Raw genomic sequence first — 15,677 nt, forward strand, 5'->3', positions numbered from 1 at the left:
GGAGCTCCACGGCAATAAATGAGGGAACGCGGGAGGAGAAAAAAGCCAAGGTGAAGCGACGAAAGAAGACACCCTAGCGCGGTGCCCTCACTCGCCCTGGGGAATTTCCAAGGCTAGAGTCGGGAGCTGGTGTGGCGAAAGGAACCTTCCCAGACAGGGCTCTGGATGCCGCCTAGGAAACCTGTCTGCCTCGCAACCCTTAGGTAGGCGCAGCTCCAAGGTCAGGGTCACCTCAGGCCTCCGCCACCCGTCACCTTGACGACCAATTGAAAAAAAAAGCCATAAAAAAACCCGGAGAGAACGGAAGTAGTCAGATCATCTCGCGATATCTGGTGCGCCGGCGCCGTCGGCCTTCCGGGCCTGGGACAGGCGGCCGGCTATCGCGAGACTTGCTTGGGGGGTGGTGGGGGAGGGGCTCTGAGCGCGGGGCCCGACGGTCCGGAAAGCTGGAGCGGCTGCTGCTGGCGGGGGAACATGTCGGAGTCAGAGCTCGGCCGGAAGTGGGACCGGTGTTTGGCGGACGCCGTCGTGAAGATAGGTGAGGGGCTCCTCGTCGTGTCCGGCGGGAGCCGCCGGGAGCCGAGTCGTCGGCACGGGGGCCCGCTGACTGGGAGGGTGGAGAAGAAGCCCCGTGAGAGGTCCACTCAGGGGGTGAGAGGTCAGGCCGTCCGGCCTGTTCCAGCCACTCAGGCCGGGGCTCGGGGCCCCCGGGGGCCCAGATCACTTGGGCGCGCTGGGGAACACGGGCCGCAGGAGCCTGGGGGGCTGCCCGAAGTGGGAGGGCTGCAGCTGCGGCAGCCCGGGAGAAGTGGGGGTCGCGTCGGCAGGCGGCCGGAGAGCTGCGGGGCTCTGCGAGTGGAAGCGGCGTGCACAGGGGCCAGGGGCTGGGGGTTCTCCCTGGGGTCACGGCTCTCTGAGGCCACGTTGTTCCCCTGCTGAATCAAAAGTGCCTGCCGAGAAGGTCATCTGCAAGCCTTTTATAGATTCTGCCAGGCCTCACGTGGGTCGCTGCCATTCCCGACTTGGAACCCAATTTATCAGCCTTGGAGTAGTTTGAGGCCTGAAAGCGGGGACGTTAGTGCTGTTCATCTGGAAGGAGAATCGACTTGGAAAGTTAGGAAGCTGATTGGCCCCTTTTGAGCCCGTCTTGTCACTCCTGTAGCCTTTTAACATGCGCTCCGTGACGACACAGACTGAAGTCCGTGCTCGGAGGGGGAGTTCAGTTCAGGCGCTCAGTCGTGTCCGACTCTTTGCAACCCCATGGACTGCAGCACGCCAGGCCTCCCTGTCCTTCACCAACTCCTGGAGTTTACTCAAACTCCTGTTCATCAGTCAGTGATGCCATCCAACCATCTCATCCTCTGTCGTCCCCTTCTCCTCCTGCCTTCAATCTTTCCCAGCATCAGGGTCTTTTCCAATGAGTTGGTTCTTCGCATCAGGTGGCCAAAGTATTGCAGCTTCAGCTTCAGTGTCAGTCCTTCCAATAATATTCAGGACCGATTTCCTTTAGGATGGACTGGTTGGGACTTGGAACCTGATTTATCAGCCTTGGAGTAGTTTGAGGCCTGAAAGCGGAGACTTTAGTGCTGGTCATCTGGAAGGAGAATTGACTTGGAAAGTTAAGAGGCCGATCGGTCTCTCTTCAGCCCGTCGTGTCCCCCGGTGTAGCCTTTTAACATGTGCTCCGTGACACAGACTGTGAAGTCAGTGCTCCGAGGGGAGAGGGAAACCGTTTTGCTAAGTGCCAGACTCTGTGCTCAGTGTGCAGGTTAGGTGAACGAGTGTGATCAGGGCCTGGTGGTGGTTTAGTTGCTCAGTCGTGTCTGACTCTTTGTGACCCCGTGGACTGTAGCCTGCCAGGCTCCTCTGTCCATGGGATTTCCCCGGGCACGAACACTGGAGTGGGTTGCCATGCCCTCCTCCAGGGGGTTTTCCTGACCCAGGGATCAAACCCGGGTCTTCTGCATTACAGGCAGATTCTTTACCGACCAAGCTGTGAGGGAAGCCCATTGATCAGGGCTTAATCAATGGCAAAGTTGGGAATTTAACCCAGGTATTTTGGCTTCATGTCCCATGCTTTTCTTCAATACTCTTATTACCTGAATTTGGTATTTTAGTATGAAAGTCTTGAAGAGTAAGAGGATTTAGGATTGTGCTCTTGAATGAAAATATTGGAAAAGAAATAAAACTGTAAGCAGGGATGTTTTCTGGTTTATTCACTGTTGTAGCTTCAGCCCACAGAAGAATGCCTAATAAAAAATTTTGAGAATGAGTCAGTAAGTGACTTTATCGCAGCTTTCAGTTCACCACTTACCAGCTGTGTGATTTGGGGCAAGTTATTTAACCTCTCTGTGCCTGCTTCCTAATTTTTATTGAGTAAATTGGCCATAATATTACTATCTTACAGAGATGTTTTGAGGATTAAATGCATGAGTTTATGTAGAGGCTTAACTGTGAAATGGGGATTAAGAGACAGATTTACCTAAAAGGATGCTGAATGTTGAAGGACAGAAAAGTATACAAGATATTTGTGCAATGCCCAGCACTTACTAGGTAGTCAGTAAATAGCGATAGTAATAATTGTTGGTGTTAGTATCATGCCACTGATGATCAGGCTTCTCAGGTGGCTCAGTGGTAAAGAATTTGCCTGCCGACTTAGGAGACACAGGAGACATGGGTTCGATCACTGGGTTGGGAAGATCCCCTGGAGGAGGAAATGGCAGCCCACTCCAGCATTCTTGCCTGGAGAGTCCCATGGACAGAGGAGCCTGGTGGGCTGCCGTCCCTGGGGTCGCAGCGTCGACCGGACTGAGCGACGGAGCGCGCGCATGCACACACACCGATGGTCAGCTGAGGCGGTGAGTAGTGTGTGTCCTTCGCGTGTGCGACATTGCGGGGGCACACATAGGCGGAATGGTTAAATGAAGCGTGAAGTGACGCTCAGCTGTGTCCGAGTCTTTGTGACCCCGTGCACTGTACAGTTCGTGGGGTTCTCCAGGCCAGAATACTGGAGTGGGTGGCCTTTCCCTTCTCAAGGGGATCTTCCCAACCCAGGGATCGAACCCATGTCTCCCGCGTAGCAGGGGGATTCTTTACCAGTTGAGCCACAAGGGAAGCCCAAATGAAGCATGGTGATATGTAATTACAGATGAAAATTAAAATGAGTTATTCCAGTTCTTTGCTATAGAGCTATTATGATAAATCAAGGAAGTGCAGTGGTAGGTTGGGAGAAATGAGCCTTTAGCAGAGCTTTGGATAATGACCTGGATTGTTAGGGAGGGTGGAAGAACTTGAGCAAAGGCTGTTTAAACCTTTATGGAGAAGGAAACTGAGGCGCGGAGAGGTTAAGTGGCTAGAAGTAAGGAGCTGGGGTTAGCGCCCAGGCGTTCCGATTTCAGCACCCACTCCCCCCTAAAGAAGGCTGACTTGAGTGGACTCAGAATTGTGAAATATCTTAGAGAGAGATTCTTTTTCTTGAAGCTTTTTGAGTTGGCGTTTTCACATGCATTCTGCATATTCACCATCTCTGTCTTAAAAATTTGTTACTTTCTGCTCCCAGGGCTCAGCAAGTGGAGGCTGGTGGGGGATCATGAGCTGGTTAACACATACATACTGAGCTGTGGGCCAGCCAGTGGGCAAATAGAAAAGCAGAAGGCATTTCACTGCCCTTAACAGGGAACTGATGTGATGTAAAAGGAATTTTGGTATGATTGTTCTGGCAGTGTTTTATACAGAACAAATCAGGAGTAGAGAAGGCTGTGAATGTGAAGTGAAAAGTCTGAACTGTTAGACTAGAAAGGAGTGGGTATATTTGAGAAACTTCACAAACTTTCCCCCCCATTTATGGAATGGAGATAGTAACACCCACTTCCTAGGCCAGCACAGTGCCAGGCACATACCAGGAAGTGAATAAATGCTGTTTTCTTTATCTTCTCTCCAACTAGGTTAACTTTGTCACAGTCCGTTTCTTATAATAAAGATGACTCCAAGGTTAGAACTTGGTTCAGCGGTGATGTCATTGATCAGAAATTGGAAGTAAAGCAGGAGGGGAGCATGTGCACCTCATTCCCCTCAGTGACATCTGGGACTTGGTAACTGATCCTGTGAGTTGGCAGGAGAGAGACTATAGGGAGAAGAAAAGCTCATAATTTTGGTGTTCTTTCTGCTTTCATGGTTGGATTTGTTTGAGAATGGTAATGAGGTTGAGAAGAGGTTTTTTTGTTTTTTTTTTTTAAGATTTTACTTCTGTATTTTTGGCTGCGTGGGGTCTTTACTGCTATGCGGGCTGCTCTCTAGTTGCGGTGTGCGGGTCTCCTCCTGCAGTGGTTTTTCCTGCGGAGCTGGGCTCTAGGGCGTGCGGGCATCAGTCGTTTCGCACGTGGGCTCCGGCTCTAAAGCTCAGGCGCAATATTTGCGGCGCACGCGCTGAGTTGCTCTGCGGCAGGTGGGGTCGTCCTGGATCAGGGATCGAACCCATGTCTCCTGCACTGGCCGGCGGACCCTATCACTGAGCCCCCAGGGAAGCCCCACGAAGAGGTTTTTAATTTTGAGGGAGAAGTTGAGTTCAGATTTTGAGGAGCTAGCCCTTAAGTTGTGGACTTCAAGGAAGGATATGTGAGAAATGCAGTGTGGTAGTGTGATTCTGGGAGGCTTCCGTCTGAGAGGGTTGAGACTGTGGCATGAACGCTCTTCCCTCGTCAGTGCTTTAGTTCTTACTCCTATAGGCAATGAGATCATAGAACTCTTGAAACCTCTCTGGCTGCCTGCTTTTCTGGTGCTTCAAAATGGAGATGGAAACTCGGGGAATGGCAGCCTGCCATAAGATAGAGGTTTGGTCGAAGACGTAGGTAGAGAAGAAGGGCCAAGGTAGGCTTTCAGCTGCGTGTGGATAATTTCATATTTTCTGGCTTGAAAGAGACAAAAGGGAAGTCCAGGTGAGTGGACAGCTCCCTTGGTGAGCACTGGTGTTTGGCACCTTCTACCTAAGTATTTTCAGTCTTTCCCCGCTGGTTTGCTGAAAAATGAATGTTTTATTATTATTTTTAAAAATGGAGGCTTTTTTTTTTTGCCATGAACTGTTGTTGGTTTTATCTGTTTTTTATTGGAGTATAATTACTTGACAGTGCTGTATTCCTTTCTTCTCTACAGCGAAGCGATGCAGCTATTGTGTACTCACATCCCCTCCCTCCCCCGGCCCCACCCGCTGGGTCGCCGTGGAGCCCCCGGCGAGCTCCGGGTCCTGTGCCGCTGGTTCCCACTGGCTGTTCTACACAGGGTAGAGTGAAGAAGGACTCTCTCCCTTGCTCACATGTAGCCTAGATACTGTACAGCTGAGATAAAGAGCCCTCGGAAGCGTGTACTTTAGGCACAGGTTTTAAAAAACAGTTCTTCAAGGATTTACTCTGGAGCTTGAGTAATGTTCTCATATAAATTGTCCTATAGGAAGAGCTACATTTATTTATAAATACCCCCTCCCTTACCTATCATAGGGAAAGCAATTTTATTTCTCCCATATTCTGGATTTAAAATACCTATTTATTTCTGTTTAATAGTAGTGTGTGGGGTAGAAATTTTCTAATATGGTTTTACCTGGTGTATTGAGCCTATTAAATCAAGGAAGCAAAACACACACCTCCCTGTGAGAGGCACAGTAGGCCATCGCTCATTGCACAGCTGTTTCTGTCTTCTTTCTCACTCCTCTCTTTTCCTTGCTCCCTCCCACATTTTTACCTTTCTCTTTGGCCTCAGTTCTTATTCCTGCTACTGCCACCCATATGCATTGTCTAGTTTCTCTATATGGTGAGGTTAACTTTCTTTTTTAATAACCTTGCTAGCATTTAAGAAGTTCCTAGGTATCCTATTTATTCTCTATCACATCACTATTTTTTGTTAATAGCTCATATCACCATCTGAAATTTGCAGTCTGTTTCTTTACTTGATTGTCCCCCCACCCTAGAATGTAGAATGAGAGTCAGAGACTGTTTTGTTCACTATTGACCCCCAGCCTCTGGCATACAGGAGGCATACAATAATTACTGTTAAATGAATGACATGCATTGCTGAAAACTTTGTAGGCTGTATTCTCTGCCCATACTTGCTACCCAGTATGTTTATTAACTGAATGAATTAGCTCTTAAATTTTAAAAGTCCAAGTAAGGTCGATTTCATATGAATTTCTGCCAGTTCACACTTTGATCACGTGGGCTGGTACTCTTGGAACTTTTACCAACTTTTAAAATTTCACATGGGTGTGTAAATTAGTGTCAGTAATCTTAATAATAAAGTAGTATTAGAAATATTTGGGACTAGTCAACGCAGAAATGTAAACCAGAGAGCACTTTTTTATTTAAACAAGGAGAGGGTGGTGTTGGTGTAAGTGGTAGTGCCAAAGCCTTATTGCAGGAAATGAAAAGGGAGTGAAGAATATTACATTTTATGAATAGCATGTTCCGTTAGTTTTATGTGAATGCATCATTAATAGTTTTTGCTAATTTTACAGATTTATTTTTAAGTTTTGTCAGGTTTATTGAATGCTCTGGTTTTCTTCGGCACTTGCCTCATGGGCTGTGCCATTTGTTTTTCTTGTACATTCTAAGTAGTTAAGTCTGTGTGCGCCCTCATGAATAAGATACCCGTTTTGCTGGTGAGACTGGCAGGCATGTATAGTGCTCACATCCGAGTCTTGGTAGTTCTGGGACGGGGCTGACGCCCTCACCTTGTGCTTGCTGCTCTGGACTGGACAGGAGGTTCTGTTTTCTCTTTCCCAGTGAAAGTGAGATTCTAGGAGATGAGAAAAGTCAGGGTTATGAGACTTACGGAGGTCCTTCCTTGCAAGTTGAGAATTTCTAAGCCCTGAAAGTGTAAGTCACGGAAGCCTTGTCATTGCCCTCAGAGTCCTGTTACAGCTCACTCTTGAGTGCGGAAGGCCTGCGGTGGCAGACTGGGACCCCGTGACCACGCTGATGTCCGTGTGACAGAGGCCAGGGCCCCAGATTCGCTGGGAGACGCTCTGAGGCAAGTCTCCTTCTGGCACTCGTGATGAATTTGGAGGCCAGGCTCCTCTGTCTGTGGGATTTCCCAAGCAAGAATACTGGAGTGGGTTGCCATTTCTTTCTCCAGGGGATCTTCCTGACCCAGAGATTGAACCTGGGTCTTCTGCATTACAGGCAGATTCTTTACCATTTGAGGCACCAGGGAACCCCATTTGGAGCCCTGCAGAATCCTTAACCTGCCTTGAAAAGCTGTCGCATTGGCTGTGGTTCCTCCTCCCCCTCATTTCACCCCACTGTGAGACCAGAGTAAGGAATATCTAGTATCTGATCCACATATGGGCCGGGAAGTCCAAAAGAAAGGAAAGAGATGTCATGGTTGGCAAAGGGGTTTCCCAGCACCATGACTTGCCTGAAAAAGGCTGCTCTTGGAGGCCGGGTGTGTCGAGCATAAGGAAGAGTGCGAGCCGTGGACATTGATAAGCAGCCCCTAGAGTGTGGACTGTGACGGCCTTCACAGTGCCTTTTCTGTTGCCTAAGTTTTTGCGTTAGAAACAAAAGCACCCTTGGGGACCTCCCTGTGCCTTAGTTTCATCAGTTATAAAGTGGTGGTCGTCACAGTCAGGATGGGATGAGATGATCTTCGTAGAGCGCTGGGTCCATTACTTGCACTTGGTAAATACTCGCTGCAGGCCTTGAATGAAGGCTAACAATCCTAAGTTAAGGTAATGAACACATTTGCTCTGAGTGTGGACGCTGCGGGTGGTATGGGAGTCTAACAATCGGTATTTCAGTTTATAAACATAATAGTAGTTATTAATGTGAATGTCCCCAAACAGCTTAATACCAGACATTGTGAGAAGTCCACGCTTCCTGAGGAATGTGAAAAGCAGGTGGTGGCATTGGAGTCCAGTCTTAGAGAATATGTAGGTGTTCAGTAGGCTGATGGGCGGAGGTCTGTATTTCAGGCCTCAGAAACTGTCCAGGAAAAGTCCCAGAGGAGAGAGAGACTGGCTCCTTTCGGGAATGATGATAATGACTGCCATTTATTGAGCACTTAGTGTGGACCACGCACTGTGATAAGCCTGTAACGTTATCTCATTTAATCTTCATAATGTTGTGAGGTGTTTTCCCCTGATTTTTTTATTGTGATGAAATACATATAATGAGATTAGCCATCTAATGGGACAGGTAAATTAGGAGTTTGAGATTAACATATATACATATTACTGTATATAGCATAAACAACAAGATTCTACTGTATGGCACAGGGAAATATATTCACTATCTTGTAATAACCTATAATGTAAAAAAACCTGAACACACACACATATGTATAAAACTGAATCACTTTGCTGTATATCTGAAACTAGCACAACATTGTCAATCAACTATCCTTCAATAAAAAAAATGAAAAATTTTTAATTTAAATGAAAAACTTGAAGTTGACCATTTAAGCATCTATAGTGCACTATTAGATGGTATTAAATAGGCTCACAGTGTTGTGCAGTCAGTACGGCCTTCTGTCTCCATAATGCTTCATCTTGTGAGACTGAAACTCTATCCAGCTAACAGTAACTCTCCGCTGTCACGCCCAGCCCCTGGCAACCACCACTCTCTTTTCTATCTCTGTGATTTTGACTGCTCTTAACTACCTCATGTAACCAGAATCTGACAGTATTTGTCTTTTAGAGATTGGCTTACTTCGTGTTAAGGGCTTCCCTGGTGGATCAGATGGTAAAGAATCTGCCTACAATGTGGGAGACCCAGGTTCAGTCCCTGGGTTGGGAAGATCCCCTGGAGAAGGGAATGTTTTCTATCGTCTCCAGTATTCTTGAGGGGAGAATTCCACGGAAAGAGAGGAGCCTGGCAGGCTACAGTCCGTGGAGTCGCAAAGAGTTGGACATGCTTGAGTGACCAACACTTTCACCGTTTCACATTAAAGTGCTGCGCCCAATATGTCAGCCAGTTTGGAAAGCTCAGCAGTCGCCACAGGGCTGGAAAGGTCAGTTTTCATTCCAGTCCCAGAGAAGGGCAGCGCCAAAGGGTGTTCACACTGCTGCTCAGCCATGCTCATCTCACATGCCAGCAGGGGCGTGCTCAGAACCCTTCCAAGACGGCGTTCAGCGGTACATGGACCAAGAATGTCCACATGTACAAGTTGGGTTTTGAAGAGGCAGAGAAACCAGAGACCAAATTGCCAACATTTGTTGGATGGTGGAGAAAGCAAGGGAGTTCCAGAAAAACGTCTACTTCATTGACTATGCTAAAGCTTTTGACTCTGTGAATCACAACAAACTGGAAAATTCTTAAAGAGATGGGAATACCAGACCACCTTGCTTGTCTCCTGAAAAATCTGTATGCGGGTCAAGAAGCAACACTTAGAACCAGACGTGGAACAACTGTCTGATTCTAAATTGGGGAAGGAGTATGAGAAGGCTGTGTATTGTCACCCTGCTTATTTAACTTCTATACGGAGTACATCATGTGACATGCCAGGCTGGATGAATCACAAGCTGGAATTAAGATTGCTGGGGAAAATACCAATAACCTCACATATGCAGATGATACCATTCTAAAGGCAGAAAGTGAAGAGGAACTAAAGAGCCTCTTAAAGAGGGTGAAAGAAGAGAGTGAGAAAGCTGGCTTAAAGCTCAACATTCGGAAAACTAAGATCATGGAATTCAGTTCCATCACTTCATGGCAAATAGATAGGGAAAAAAATGGAAACAGTGGTAGATTTTATTTTCTTGGGCTCCAGAATCACTGCAGATGATGATTGCAGCCACAAAATTAAAAGACCCTTGCTCCTTGGAAGGAAAGCAATGACACACCTAGACAGCATATTAAAAAGCAGAGATATCACTTTGCCTAAAAGGTCTGTCTAGTCAAGGCTATGGTTTTTCCAGTGGTCATGTATGGATGTGAGATTTGGACTATAAAGAAAGCTGAGCCTTGAAGAATTGATGCTTTTCAGCTGTGGTGTGAGAGAAGACTATTGAGAGTCATTTGTACTGCAAGGAGATCCAACCAGTCAATCCTAAAGGGAATCAACCCTGAATATTCATTAGAAGGACTGATGCTGAAGCTGAAGCTCCAGTGCTTTGGCCACCTGATGCAAAGAGCTGTTGGAAAAGACCCTGATGCTGGGAAAGATGGAAGGCAAAAGGAGAAAGGGGCAGCAGAGGATGAGGTGGTTGGATGGCGTCACCAACTCAGTGAAGATGAGTCTGAGCACACTTGGTGGTGACGGACAGGGAAGCCTGGTGCGCTGTAGTCCATGAGGTCTCAGAGTGTCGGGCGCGCCTTGGTGACTGAACCGCAGTGGCAGTTCTTTTTGACTTGTTTGAGGATCTGCCCCACTATCTTCCACAGTGACCGTACCATTTTATTTTCTCGGCAACACTGCACATGAGTCCCAGTTTCTTCACATCTTCAGCAATGTAGCCATCATAATCAGTGTAGTGTAGTATCTTATTGTAACTTGGATTTGCATGTATTTAATTAATAATTAGTGATGTTGAGTGCATCTTTTCATATGGTTTTTGGCCACTTGTGTATCTTTGGAGAAATGTCTGTTCGAGTATTTTGTCCATCTTTGAATTGTTTTTGTTGCACGTAGGATTTCTCTATATGTTCTTATATTGATCCTGTATCAGATCTATGATTGGCAGATATTTTCTCCTGTGTATGTGGGATGCCTTTTGCTTTTGCTATTATCTTTTGGTACACAAAATTAAAAAATTTTTATGACGTCCAGTTTGTCAGTTTTTGTTGACTGCTTTTGGTGTCTGAGCAGCAAAAACCCCCCTCTATTTCTCCTCCACTCTCACACTCACAGTTCTTCTAATGTCGGATGTATGGGTATTCCACACCAAGCTATTCTCTGACACTAACTGGGTGTTCTGTAACACAATTCAGTTTTGACACTAACAAGACAGCACAGACCCTGCAGGCTCAGGGCTTAGTCCCCTGAGAGTCTCACTTCAGATGCCAGTCACAAGTCCAGCTTGTTCCCGGTGCTTCTGGCTGGCTGTGAATCAGAGGTTCCTGTGCTTCCCTCCTTCAGTTCAGTCACTCAGTCGTGTCTGACTCTTTGCGACCCCATGAATAGCAGCACGCCAGGCCTCCCTGTCCATCACCAACTCCCGGAGTCTACCCAAACCTATGCCCATTGAGTTGGTGATGCCATCCAGCCATCTCATCCTCTGTCGTCCCCTTCTCTTCCTGCCCTCAATCCCTCCCAGCATCAGGAGTCAACTCTTCGCATGAGGTGGCCAAAGTTCTGGAGTTTCAGCTTCAGCATCAGTCCTTCCAGTGAACACCCAGGACTGACCTCCTCTAGGATGGACTGGGTGGATCTCCGGCTTCCCTCCTAGTAGTCAATAATTTGTTATAGTGGCTCACAGAACTCGGGAAAACAGTTTACTTACTAGGCTTCCCTCATAGCTCAGGTGGTGAGGAATCTGCCTGCAATGCAGGAGACCCGGGTTCGATTCCTGGGTTGGGAAGATCCCCTGGAGAAGGAAATGGCAACCCACTCCAGTATTCTTGTCTGGAAAAATCACATGGACAGAGGAGCCTGGTGGGCTACAGTCCATGGGGTCGCAAGAGTTGGACACAACTTAGCGACTGAACCACCACCACTAGATTACCAGTTTATTACCAAGTATACTAAAGAGTATGAATGAACAGCCAGATGAAGAGATACATTTGGCAAGGTCCCGAAGAGTCCCAAGCCCTGGAGTTTCTGTTTCTATCAAGTTGGGTGTACCTCCCTCCTAGATGTATTCACCATCCTGGAAGCTTTTAGAACCCCATACTTTTTGGGTTTTTCAGAAGCTTCATCAGAAAGCCATGATTAATCATGAACTCAGTCTCCAACCCCTCTTCCCTTGGAGGCTGGGGATGGGGCTGAAAATTCCAAGGGTGGCTTGGTCTCTCTAGTGGTCAGCCCTCATCTTGAAGCCATGCAGGAGCCCACCAAGAATTGTCTCATATAGCCGAAGAACCCAGGAAGTTCTAAGCAATCTAGGAGCTCTCTGCCAGAAACTGGAGGTACAGACCAATATATTTATATTTTTTTTTCTGTGATTTCATATCCAGGAAATCATTGCCACATCCATTGTTATGACACTTTTGTCCTATGTATTTTTTTGCATGTGGATATCCAGTTTTCCTAGGACTGTTTGTTGAAAAGACAGGCCTTTCCCCACTGAATGGTTTTGGTACCCTTGTCAAAAATCTTTTGACCATTTATGTTGTTGTTGTGGTCTGTAGCCCTTCAGGCTTCTCTGTCCATGGAATTTTCCAGGCAGGTATACTGGAGTGGGCTGCCATTTCCTACTCAGGGGAGCTTCCTGACCCAGGGATTGAGCCCACGTCTCCTGCATCTCCTGCATTGGCAGATGGGATTCTTTTACCACTGGGTCACCTGGGAAGCCTTGGCCATGTGTGCAGGGGTTTATTTCTAGGCTTCTATTCCATTGCTCTGTCTGTCTTTATGCCAGTACTGCTCTGGGTGGGTGGTGGTTTGGTTTTGTTTTTACTGTGCTGTTTGACTTGGGGGATCTTAGTTCCTCAACCAGAGGTTGAATCCAGGCCCATCAGTGAAAGTGCTAAATCCTAACCACTGGACTTCTAGGGAATTCCCAGTACTGTGCTGTTTCTATAACTAGGTTTGTAGTAGGGCTTCCCAGGTAGCTCAGTTGGTAAAGAATCCACCTGCAATGCAGGAGACCCCAGGTCAAATCCTGGGCCAGGAATTTCCACTGGAGAAGGGACAGGCTACCCACTCCAGTGTTCTTGGGCTTCCCTGTGGCTCAGACGGTAAAGAATCGGCCTGCAGTGCGGGAGACCTGGGTTCAATCCCTGGGTTGGGAAGATCCGCTGGAGGAGGGCATGGCAACCCACTCCAGTATTCTTGCCTGGAGAATCCTCATGGACAGAGGAGCCTGGTGGGCTATAGTCCACCGAGTCGCAAGAGTCGGACACGACTGAGTGTCTACGTACAACACAACACAGCTTTGTAGTAAGTTTTGAAATCAGAAAATATGTCTCCTGGTTTGTTCTTTTTCAAGATTATTTTGGCTGTTCAGGGTCCCTTGAGATTCCATATGAATTTTAGGATGGGTTTTCTGTTTCTCTGGAAAATGTTGAATGTTTACTTTCAGAAAGAACTCTGCAGTAGCACGAGGAGAATGAATTGGAAAGGGCCAGACTGAGGATGGGATGGGTTAGTATACTATTGCGAAGTCATGTCAGAAGTGGAGTGATTAGAGGTTGGAGGTGCTCAGATCTAAGATGGCAGGAGGAGTGGAATGGGGCAGATGTAATGGTGACAGTGTAGCAGAAATGTTTACAGAACTTGATGTGGAGGTTCATGAGCCGGAGTTGACGTCAGACCTGCGTAAGTGGAGAATGGAGTTGTGGTTGACAATTAGGAGAGGCAGGAGGGGAGCGAGCCCAAGCAACATTTTGCAGTAAATTAACTCCTGATATGTCTTAGATTTGCCTCTGGTTATATGCAACTCAGTCAACAGAGACAGGAGTTACTGCTGTGTCATTGTTCATCTTCATGAAAAGGAAGGTTTTGGCCTTGTTCCTTCCTTGCTAAGAAAGTATTTAGGACAGTAAATGGGTTAGCAGCTGAGCTGCCTTAGAATTGATCAGCAGTTTTGTGTGTTCATCTGATAATCAAGTAAAAGTGTAGTTAAGTTGATTGTTTAAGACCGTTTTAATGTTAAAAAATATTATACAGAAAGAGGCCATTGGACAGTCATGGAAAAAGAAAGCAAATTATTGTTTTTCTTTAAGTATCAGTTCATCTGATAAATGTGGGTTACCACAAAGTATTGGTGGCTCACCAAAAAGTGCCTTTTGGTGGCCTGTGTTTGCAGACTGATCCCTCTCCATTTCATGGAGTGATATCAATTGGGCTAAACTAAAATACTTCAAAGGCTTTTGATTGTTTATAGGTTTGGGTTTCAAATTAGTACATGTTAATTGTTGAATTAGTAGTCGTATTTTGTTTGTTATATGTATTTCTAAACAGTGTTTGGAAGCAGGAATCCTTTTTCCATCTGCGGCAGCAGTGTGAACAATGGAACGTTGTGATCTTGCTAGAGGAGAATTTTCTGTTAGTCTTGTAGAATAATGTAATTAGGCCCTATATGGAACTCGAAAACAGATTTGAATTTTTGTTTTGGCTATGGTTTTATGCTTTCCTAAAATGTGGCCTGAAACAGTTTATTAGTAAATATGCTGAATTGCTTTTTCTGGCAAGTGCATTTCAGTATTGAATCCAAGTTAAAATACAAATATTTACTTACAAAAGTCGTTTGGTGTGGTAATAATTTTACCATGGCCATTGACCCACTAGTGAAATGTTAGGGCATTACTAGATTGGATCCTGTTTATTTAAAGGCCAGGAGAGGGGAGAAGAGAGGAAGCTGACATTAACTGAGTACCTGTTATGTGCCACCAGACTTGGCCTGCCATTATATTATCCTGTTTTTACTCTCCTAGCAATTCAGTGAGGAAGTTTATATTATCTCTTGTTACAGCAAGAAAAATAATGCTCAAAGTTACTTGTAGAAATTGAGAGGTTCATTCAGAAATCCATATGAAAATGTAAACAACCCAAAACAAAGCAGAGAGATGTCTTATTTTTGGCCATGCCAGGTGGCATATGAGGTCAGGGATTGAACCTGTGCCCCCTGCAGAGAACATGCGGAGTCTTAACCACTGGATAGCCGGGAAAGTTCCCAAAGTGATTTTTTAAAGAGAAACAGTTGGAAGACTATCATTACCTGATATCAAGACTTACTGTAAATCTTCAGTAAGCTAGATGGTGTGGTGTTGGAGAAAGGGATGCACATACAATCAGTGAGATCAGCTGGTGTCTAGGAGTAGACCCGTAGGTGTGTGGTCAGTTCATCTTGTGTTTGTTTTTGGTTGTGCTCGGTCTCTGTTGCTGCACGCGCTCTTTCTCTAGTTGGGGCGCATGGGCTTAGTTGCTCCAAGGCCTGTGGAATCTTCCTGGACTGGCAGATTCTTCACCCCTGAGCCACCAGGGAAGCCTGGTCAGTTCATTCTTGACAAAGATGCCAAGGCAGTTTAATGGGAAAAGTAAAATCTTTTCAACAGATTGTGTTAGAGTAACTGTGCATCCATATACAGGAAAAAAATGCACCTCATTATCATACATAGAAATTAACTCAAAGATCACAAAGCTAAAACTAGATAATTCTAAAAGAAAGCATAGGAGAAAAATCTTTGTGACCTTGAATTCAAAAAATTTTCTTTAAAAAATTTTTCTTAGGTCACAGAAAGCAAAATCACAAAGAAAAAAATTATATGCTGACTGATCAAAATTTTAAACTTGCTCTTTGAAAGACACCATTAAGAGAATAAAAAAGTTGCTTGTTTCCAGAATAAATAAAGAATTCTTAAATTTCATCATAGCAGTAAGAAGACAGTTCGTTTAAGAAAATTGGTAAAATATTTGAAAAGATTCTTCACAAAAGTAGTTATACTAATGGCAAAAAAAAAAAAAAAAGATGTTAACATCAATGGTGTGGGATGTGCAAATTAAAATCATAGTGAGATACCACTATACACCGATTAAAATAGTTTAGAAGACTGATAACATTAAGGGTTGACTAAGATATGGAGCAACTGGAATTC

The 15,677-nt window shown here is 45.8% G+C and overlaps 1 protein-coding gene across 1 annotated transcript in view; it reads left to right on the top strand.

Annotated features, from left to right (window-relative positions):
• Window positions 1–403: 403 nt before the first annotated feature.
• The window catches only part of MICOS10 (mitochondrial contact site and cristae organizing system subunit 10), a 34,852-nt gene continuing 19,578 nt past the window's right edge, over window positions 404–15,677 (top strand). Inside the window, exon 1 of the mRNA XM_020899221.2 lies at window positions 404–538. Within this exon, the coding sequence (XP_020754880.1) occupies window positions 475–538 (64 nt within the window). The 5' untranslated portion in view covers window positions 404–474. The remainder of the gene's footprint in view (window positions 539–15,677) is intronic.

The sequence above is a fragment of the Odocoileus virginianus genome, chromosome 30, assembly GCF_023699985.2.
Source record: "Odocoileus virginianus isolate 20LAN1187 ecotype Illinois chromosome 30, Ovbor_1.2, whole genome shotgun sequence".
NCBI classification, from domain to species: domain Eukaryota; kingdom Metazoa; phylum Chordata; class Mammalia; order Artiodactyla; family Cervidae; genus Odocoileus; species Odocoileus virginianus.